Source organism: Diachasma alloeum, unplaced genomic scaffold (assembly GCF_001412515.2).
Source record: "Diachasma alloeum isolate Michigan unplaced genomic scaffold, Dall2.0 Dall_scaffold_00338, whole genome shotgun sequence".
Taxonomy (NCBI): domain Eukaryota; kingdom Metazoa; phylum Arthropoda; class Insecta; order Hymenoptera; family Braconidae; genus Diachasma; species Diachasma alloeum.
Window position 1 is genome coordinate 423 of NW_021680477.1, and position 9610 is coordinate 10032.

At 36.8% G+C, this 9610-nt stretch overlaps 2 protein-coding genes and 1 non-coding gene across 4 annotated transcripts; 1 reads left to right on the forward strand and 2 right to left on the reverse strand.

Annotated features, from left to right (window-relative positions):
- Positions 1 to 1020: 1020 nt before the first annotated feature.
- On the reverse strand, positions 1021 to 1113 carry Trnay-gua. The gene is made up of 2 exons: positions 1077 to 1113; positions 1021 to 1056 (listed from the first exon to the last, which is right to left on the reverse strand). It is a non-coding gene; the product is annotated as a tRNA-Tyr (tRNA).
- An 858-nt stretch (positions 1114 to 1971) lies between these two features.
- On the forward strand, positions 1972 to 6168 carry LOC107040580 (RNA transcription, translation and transport factor protein). Of its 2 annotated transcripts, none has more exons than XM_015260714.2 (4): positions 1972 to 2360; positions 3230 to 3454; positions 3946 to 4035; positions 4732 to 6168. In XM_015260714.2, the coding sequence occupies exons 1-4, from the start codon at positions 2300 to 2302 to the stop codon at positions 5094 to 5096; spliced, it is 741 nt and encodes a 246-aa protein (XP_015116200.1). In that variant the 5' UTR covers positions 1972 to 2299; the 3' UTR covers positions 5097 to 6168. The 2 variants fall into 2 exon arrangements, with proteins under 2 accessions (XP_015116200.1, XP_015116201.1); XM_015260715.2 differs by having other exon boundaries at positions 3233 to 3454.
- Positions 5345 to 8526, reverse strand: LOC107040581 (AN1-type zinc finger protein 2A). Its single transcript, XM_015260717.1, has 2 exons — positions 8345 to 8526; positions 5345 to 7513 (listed from the first exon to the last, which is right to left on the reverse strand). Exon 2 carries the CDS (start codon positions 7501 to 7503, stop codon positions 6856 to 6858), a length of 648 nt encoding a protein of 215 aa, XP_015116203.1. The 5' UTR covers positions 7504 to 7513; positions 8345 to 8526; the 3' UTR covers positions 5345 to 6855.
- Between the last annotated feature and the right edge of the window lie 1084 nt (positions 8527 to 9610).

Genomic DNA, 9610 nt, shown 5'->3' on the forward strand with positions numbered 1-9610 from the left:
TGAGCCGTCCATTTTCCTATAGGAGATCCAAATTTGGTTTTAAGGCTCTCTAATAGTTTCCGAGATAATCGCGAAAAACGAAAATGCAAAAAATAAATAATTCAATTTATCTTGTATAGGGTGTAAGAAGTGGAAAAACGCAATTCTGAGCCGTCCATCTGCCTATACGGAACCCAAATTTCCTCAGGAATCGAATGGAATAGGTTTTAAGGCTCTATCTCTCATAGTTTCCGAGATAATCGCGAAAAACGAAAATGCCAAAAAAAATTAATTTAATTCATCTTGTATAGGGTGTAGGAAGTGGAAAAACGCAATTCTGAGCCGTCCATCTGCCTATAGGAAACCCAAATTGCCTCAGGGATCGAATGGAATTGGTTTTAAGGCTCTCTCTCATTGTTTCCGAGATAATCGCGAAAAACAGCTGTGTGAACTTGGAGTCAAAGTTTGATAAATCGATTTTTTTTCTTATAGTATCGATTATACTCAATGAGTACCTGAATGTACCACATTCATTTTCGTTTGTACCCCGCACCCCTAGACGTAAGGGGTGCGGGAAAAATCGTGCAGCGTCGGAAATGAAGGTACGGAAAAAATTTTCATGAGCAAGGATTCAGCATGGATAGTACTTGTATGTACTATATTTTTCCATTTCATTTATCAACCCCTTCAATACTTTACCCGCTTCTAAAATCTTAAATGTATGAAGGACGTCAGGAAAACATACAGATANCCTTCTAAAATCTTAAATAAATGAGGAACGTCAGGAAAACATACAGATACCTTCTAAATCGTTAGTACTCGTTTGTACCAACGAAAATTATTCATAATAAAAGGGCATCAATGCCGCTAATGGCCCGAAGTTGCGCGCGTAATTACACCCTGCCCTTGTATTAGACCTTCTAAATTGACAAATGTTGTCAAACCACTACAATCAACATGAAAAAAAATTGAAAATTCATCTGAAAATTAGTGTTTACGCCTCATAATCAAAATTTTGCATTTTCGAAAAAAAAAAATTATTCCTTCGAGCCGGATTTGAACCAGCGACCTATGGATGTCCATTTCACTCAAACCAACTACAGTCCACCGCTCTACCAACTGAGCTATCGAAGGAGACATGTACCCTTATTTTTTTAAATCTCATAACCCACTCGTCCACCAAAAAACAAAATCACCCAATTTCCCATCAACTCTCGAAAATTCTTTGATCTCAATAATCCCAAAAAAACCCCAAGAAAAAAACCTATTCACGTAAATAGTTTATCCCCGCGTAAACACAGCGCTCCGGAATGACTCACGCCCCGAAATCGGGCCGTAATCAATAAACACACGACAGTAAACAGATTCCGACAGCCCACAACCCCACATCATTTGAACAAAATAATTACGTCAAGGGCACTCACCAACGAGCGATGAATCCTCTCCTCAAGCCCCCTGGAGGCTCTGAACCGTCAGATTATCGACGAAACCTCTTTGTCATCGCTTTTTTCCAAGTGAACCGCTCCAACTGAAATGCCTCACCTCCTCCCCTCGAAACCGAATAAATTACGCATAACACTCACTTATCACTCCCGAGCAAAACATAAACAACGACCGAACACATGTATGTCGCGAAAGTACTCTAACCTCCAACGATAAACACTTCCGCAGAGTCCCGAATCACTTTCCAATAATATTCCTCACTGCCAAGGGCTCAATCGCCCGGAGAGGAAAAATTAATGGATTTACTCCGGTATTTACACTGTATATTGCACACACACTCGCACACGCACTGAACAATGTCAATCAGCTGATCCCAGTAATCTCCCCGTGCTTCTTATGGTGTTAATCCGAACTATGGACGCGTGCCACAGATCACCTCTCGCCATTTTGGACGCGGAAAGCGGAACAGCCAGCGCCATCACGCGGCGGCGCAGCAGACTGTCGCTAACGCCCGGCGAAAAATTACGGTTGTTTTTTAAATCGCGGGGCAAATGACGCGAAGTTAATGATTGGACGCCACAGATTGTTTAACAACTAATAAAAATAAAGTAAATAATGGTGAATAATGAAATAATAAAAAAAATGAAGGAGAGAAAATTGAAATGACGAGAAAAGAAATTAGAAAAATTATTCATTTTTTTGGGAATGTGACGGTCATGTTTCGGGTCACATACGCCCTTGTGTCGGGACAAGCGTGTTCCGTCGATTGTTCATTAAAAATAATTGCTAGCATCGCGTCGGACGTTTGACCCGTATTTCTGCGAGAAATTCGGATTATTTGTAATTACAAGGAATCGGTTAATATTAATTAATTAATATGTTCAAGAGGAAATTGAAAGCTCTGAAGTATGAGTTCTGGGATCAGGTTAATGGTAAAGGTGAGGTCTGAAGATGTTGAAAAATTGTTTTATGGCACGAGAGTGGGAACTGGGGTTTTTTTTTTTTATTTTTTGTGAAATGAAAAGGAGTCGCATGTAAGAGGTTTTTTTTATGAGAGTTGTGGCTGTTGTAATGAGCTATTTTGAATTGTTTCTGCTTTTCGCATTTTTTTGAGTATTTTTTACTGTCTTTGTCGCTGTATTGAATATTTTTTAGTGGGATAAGCATCAAGATTTTGTGAATAAACTGAGAATTACAGGGATTTTCTTATTTTTTTAACTGAGTGCACAGTTTTTCTCTAGATTTTGCATCATTGCGTGAGGTTTTTCACGCGAGTGCACATTTTTGGAGCATATTGTGCTGAGTATTATCATGTTTCAGATATTTTTGATGAGATATGGAGTGAAATTATGGAAATAAATTTAAAAATGAACGTGTTTTCAATTTTTGTAACTCAATGCACAATTTGCCTCTGGATTTTACTCCATTATATTATTTTTTTAGTATAAAAGGCCATTCTTCAAACCATCATTTGCTGTTTTTTAAACATGTTATATTTTTAATTGAATATGCACCAAAACCACATGAATTAATTTTTTAAAAACGTATTTTCAATTTCTTTTCCACCTGAATGCGCATTTTCCTCTAGATTTTACATCATTATATGAATTTTCTAACGCGATATGCAGCAAACTTATATCAACAAATTATAAAATGAACGTGTTTTTCATTTTTTATTATTTGAATACCCAGTTTTCCTCTGGATTTAACACCATTCCATGAATTTTTCAATGCGAACACGCATTTTTCTTTGGATATCTACACCAAAAATTTTATAAAATCATACCAAGTAGTTAAAATGATTCAGCAGATCCCGAGCACTTGAAAAAACTAGTTGTATGGTTGGAAGACCAAAAAATTCGCCATTACACTGTCCAAGACAGAGCTCCTCTGCGAGACATTAATAATCAAGAATGGGAAAAAGTGTTCGAGAAGTACATCCTGGACGTTGGATGTCCAGTAACCACGACTAGTTTAGACAAGCTCGAGTGGCTAGTCGGCCTGGCTGTGCGCCTCGAGTTCGAGAATAAACGTGAGCATTTTCTCACGTATGAAAACAATTAAGAGAAAAAACCCTTTCTCTAAGAAATTCTATTGGATTTTTAGTAGAATTCTACTGAAACATTCTATTTGTTTTTTGCCCCATTTCTAGTAAATATCGCAAATCACCCCTGCCCTATGAGTTTTTAAATAGATAATTGGTCTTGGACATTACTTTGAATAACAAAATTTAAGAAAAATGAAAATGCAGTGGAAATGACTGAAAATTTACTTCATAAATTTCGAAAAATCAACATCTGTTGTGTCCGAATTTGTATAATATTTAATGGAATTAATGAAAAAACAAATAATTATGCCATAGAATTGCAATAGAACTCTAATAAAATTCTTATAAAATTCTTATGAGTTCCGATCGAATTTCTCGAGCAAAGCACTAGGTTTTTCTATTAAATTTCTTCATACGTGCTCTTAAATTGAAATACCTCACCAGCGATTACACATTTCACTTTACCAATTTTCCAGTTGAGAAGTATCAAATAAAGAGGGATGGAGAGAAGACTGATGCTGTGGTTCCCAGCGTAAAATCAACGAATCCTCTGGACAATCTAGACTGTCAGTATTTTTCCTAAAATTGAGGGGAGACCACCTAAAAATTTCAAATTTTATTTCTCGTACTAATGGATTTACTATTTCAATTTTAATGTTAAAAAATGAGAAAAAAATTGGGTTTTCATTTTTTTATTGATAGAATTCTCAAAAATGTTCACATGACACAATTCTTAATCAATTGATTTGAATTTTGCGCATACAGAATATATGCAGAAATATAAATGAGGCTTTCGAAAAACTTCATTTTTTTGGGTTTTTAGAATTTTTTTTCTTGAAATTGCTACAAGTGAAAAATCTTTTTAAAAATTTCATAATTTTTCTTATTATATTGTAAATGAATGATTCGGAAAATCTGAGAAAAAATCGTACCCCAATTTTATGATGTAGTTGAATATTACTAATTTTTCCAATTTTCCGCATAAGCCAATTTTGAGAAAAAATAAATAAAAACCTAAAAAATAGAAATCTCCAAAAAAGCCCATTTAGTTACATTTGACAATTTAAAGTTGTTCCTCCTCTAAAGTCTCCCTTTGTTTAATAAAAGAATGACAATTTAATTTTTTACAATTTTTTTCTACATTAAAACTGAAGTATCAAACTCATCAACACGATAGACAAGAAATTTCGAAATTTCAATGCGGTCTCCCCTGAAAGGTCAATAATCACCGATCATTTGTCATTATCTAATTAATTTTGCAGTCACCAGTAACGAATTCAAGGAAGGCGTGCAGTCAATAGCGAAATTACTGAAAATAGCTCAACACCCGAATCACTTGATAACTCTGGAGGCCTGCAGTAAATACGTGGCAGCCCGGTTGAACCCAGCAGCTCTGAAGAACCCTCGATCCCTCACGATCAAGGGCACCCCATTCCCAATCATGGAGACAGAAATGGGTTTCGACATGGGGGATAAAGTCCTGAACAACACAGCTAAAGCCTTGAATCTTCTGTACATCCAGGACCTCAGAAACCTCCAGACTAGCATCAACGAGGCCATAGTCGCTGTCCAGAACATAACAGCCAACCCCAAAACAGATACGAAGGCTGGAAGAGTTGGGATTTAATTTGTGGGGGAGGAAACACTACTCAAAGCTGCTTCATTCCTCATTAAATACTCGTCATGTGTATCTTCATCCGCATTTTCTCTCGTGTAATATAGAATTCCATCCCCATATCTATAGATTCACGAATAAAATGTGAATAGGAATCAATTACTCATTCTGAATCCAACGTATAAAACAGGATGAACGTCGATCTAAATTTGGATATTATCGTGAACCTGAAACACTCGAGGAGAAAAACTTCTCTGGAATTTTGAGATAATAAATATTTATTAAATTTACAATACATTTAAAAAATTTCATTAGAACTCTTAGAATAAATTTGTGGATGTCGAGGAATGTAATGGCAGGCAATTCACTATTTCATTAATATGTATTGGATTGAGAGGGTGGGGTAAAATAGGCACTTGTGATGTTTCTTTAAATGACAATTCTTTAATTTGTTTTAAAAATAAACTAAAATACATCTGTCGTGCACTTCTCCTCTGGATCTAAACTGAGTTCAACTGGTGAATTTCTTCTTGAGTTTTGGAAAAGGCAAATACACCCATTTAACCCCACCCTCTCCCCCTCAACAACTAGAACAGATTTTTTAATCTTCAAATTGCGTGAGGCACTGCTTAAGTATCCCTACGTATTCCAAATTGAATTGCGCATATAATCTCTAATGTGGATGGAATATTCGGAGACAGTCTGACCAACGTCTCCAGCTGTCACTGGATATTAAAAAACTGCGATGACTGCCATTCGATAAACTAGTGGAATATTTAAAATTAAGCGGAGATATGTAGAAACAGCACAATAGTGCCAGTGTTGGGAGTAACAATAGAAAATCATGGGAGCGTCAACCCCCAGAGGATCTTCATTTAAAATTCAAATCCATGCATATGTAACAAATTAAACGACGAACGAATTTTTATTCAGAGTTTTTTTGATTGAGCAAGTGTCACGGAGAAATCTTCCTCATTCATCAATGATTTTTACTCGTAGGAAGTTGAACACGAGAAGTTGAACCTTTCGCGACAAGAAAATATTCTCAAAAATGACAATTTGAAGGAGAATTCCTGTTTGAAATCAAGAATTTCAGAGTTTCAATCAAAAATAAAAGTTCTCAAATTCGTAATTCAAGAAAATATTGTTCTTCCCGCATTTTCAATCCCATAAATTCATTGAATCCCCATAATTCCTCAATTAATCTCTCGATTTTGTGCTATTTCTCACAGTAGCCTTGTGAAAAAGTCAGATAAAATTGTCGTTGTAAGAATACTCTTAGAAAAGTCAAATTTAAAATTGAATATTTCTATCTACAAACTGTTACACAGTGTTTATCCTAAGAAAGATTGAAATTTGTTAGGTTTTGGGTTCATGGTTGCTACAGAAAAATTTGATCTACAAATAACCAACTCAATTTTCACTATTGGCCAGTTCTCAATGAATATCTCAGAATCCAAGGGAGATATCAAAATTTTCATCATGACCTTTTTTGCAGCCCTCAATTCGCTCTACAAAAAAGCTCATCTAAAAAATTTCGCCATCTCCCTTAGATTCAGAGATATTCCTGAAAAACACAACTGGAACGTAAATTACATCAACCAAAAGGCTGAATCATAATCGATAATGATGTGCAGACAGATGTTCCCTCAATATTCTATCAATCTCTCCCACGTCATTATCCTGCAACAACGAGAAATTAATCTCTGCCATAAGAAACCAGAAATTTTGGAGATTGTAGCAACCACGACTAGACTTTTCTCAACAATAATTAAGACAATCGACATCTATCTCGACTCCCAGAGGGCCCTGGCTGCAATTGTTGTCTACGTATTCGATCCTCCTCTTGCAAAGAAGCCTGGAGTGCCCTGGCAAGTGCCTCATCATCGCTCATTGTCCCCTGAATATTCTTAAAAGTCTTGGAATTTCTGTTCTCATTAGCCCTGGCCCTCTGCGTCTGCTGAGTCTTCACCATGGCCTTGAGTTGCTTCAATCTGACAGCCTCAGCCCTCCCGATGCACTCGTGATCAGCAGGATGTCGATGTTTCAGGCAGAAGTTCCACTCGCACTCACTGCAGTCCACACGAACAATCTCCTTGATCTTGCAGCCCTTCAACGAGCATTTATTCGAGAACACTTTCTTCTTGGATTTTCCGTAGTCCGACTGGCAGTCATTGTCCATGTGGAGGCCAACAGCCAGGTCTGGGGGATCCCCGCGCTTCATGGGGATCGGGACGTTGCACAGGGGACACGAGGGCACCTGAACGTCCTTCTTGTATGCACTTGGGCAGGAATGTCCTTGGTAGGATATGTGATCTGTGCAGAATATCGATTCACAGGCGTCACAGCGGAGGGGCAGAAAGTCCAAGCGATTGCACGTCTTCTCTGAACAGTGCTCACCCAGGTTTGGCAACTCCATTCTTTATTATCTGGAAGTAAACGTGATTTTGGGAGAATTGCAGATGTTGGGATTAAGGAGGAAAGGCTTAAAATAGAATGCACTGTTCAAAATTTTTGGTTGAACTACTCGATACACTTCTCTATTTCAGTTCGGTTTTGTTTCATAAAGGCCGAACAGCGCAAGGTCGATTACCGAATCAAATTAACGTATACGAAAACCACAAGTGTTTATTCTTTAATTATTAAAATTGAAGAATGAAATTATTAATGTATTCAGTTTGAGGAACAAACTCATGGCATTTATATCACATGTTCTATAAGTTATTACGCTATTTGTTCTATCTGAATGACTTTGTAATATACATTTTCAAACATTTATTATTATCATTTATTATTCATTCAGTTACTTGTTTTTGTTTTTGTCGTTTTCAGTCGGTTTTATATTGTTTGGTTCGTTTTGTATTTTATTTTGTAACTGAAAATTGAGAAATTTAACATAGATTGACATCATATTGACATATTTTACGTGCATTTCACATTTTCAATTTAATAAATGATGAGTTAGTGAAAAAAGTCAAAAAATTGTGATCTAGAAGAAAAAGGAAAATCATGAGAACGCTCTCAATAACTTCGTAAAAAATTAACAGCTGTACTGAATCTTCATAAAAAATTCAATCCTGAAGATGTTGACAAGTTTTTCAAGACAGCAAAGCAAAAAACACGAAATAATTCCTCAAAACTATGAAATTCTAGAACATGAATTTCATCTTCTGTCAGTGACAATCCTCGTTTGACGTAAAATCCACGAGCCTTTCATCACCTGAACAAGTTCTAGGTTATCCAAATCAAAGATGACTTACCACTTGAACGAGCTTTCTCTGACGATCGAAAAGACACTGACGATGACAGAACTCGTCACTTCATTTTATAGGCACCACAAAACACTAATCAACAGGATATTTCACTAATTTTGTCGTGTCATGAGGCTGACTCGGTTGTAAGCAACTGAACACAACTGAATCACTACCGAATGCTGATGAACTGTGGGAAAATGTGAGTGGAGCCATGAGTGGAAAATGGTGGAACCACGGGATTTGAATTTTGTAAACAACAATTCTCACATCTGCAGAATTTATTTGAAATTAAAAAACAGCTCAACAATCTCTTTCGTACGACATAGCACTCGATGATTCTGGAGTCATTGTTGGGATAATTGACGACGAAAGGGCGGGAGGTTGAAGATTCTCGCGGAGCCGAGGAGAGCGAGTGCTGAAAATGAAGAGAATCGGTGGTGTTATGTTTTCGTAAATGACAGGAGGGTTTTTTGGATTACCGGCGGCTATGGAGTGCATGATGACTTTCCCAGGGGTTCTGTTGAATTTTTTCGAGTGATAGGAGACGTAAACACCCGCTCCGATCAGCCCTGAGCCACTGACGAGCCGACAAGCGAGACAATCTCTGTCTCTGTTCGATACGATAGAGGATCCTGTCATCGCATTCGATGATGATTATCACCGGTTTCTTGATGTTTTCTTCGCTTGTGGAGGATTTAATTGTTTTTTGGAGACTAGGAGGATTTGAGGTTATGATTCAGATGTTTTGCAATTTTTTGCGCATGGCGCGACACTGGGGACATCAAGTGGGAAACGGTGGAAGTTATGATTTTGTGGGGAGATTTTTAAATGGTACGAAAATACTCGTAAGAACAAGTGGGGTAAAAGGACACTTTAGACTTTTATTTTAATTACTCATAACTGAGAAACAAATTTATCAATTGAACTCAGTTTAGGCTCACCGTAAAGGGAAAGAATTGTTCTTTGCAATGAAAAAAAAATCTTAAATTTTATCAACATTTCAACCCGTTATTAACATTTTTAAAAAAGTCAAAAGTGTCCATTTTACCCCAACCTCTCCATTTTTGTCAGGACGAAATGAGCTGCTTTTAATCATCAAAAAATCAATCGAATTTTTTCACTGAGTGAACATTCATTCTGATGATTTAAGCAATGGGCTATCCAGAACTCTCAAAAGTATTTGAAAAACGTAAAAAATAACATTTTTTTTCCACCTGTGGCCAAAGTGTGTTACGAATGTTTAAAAAAATGATAATTCTATGCGAAATGTAA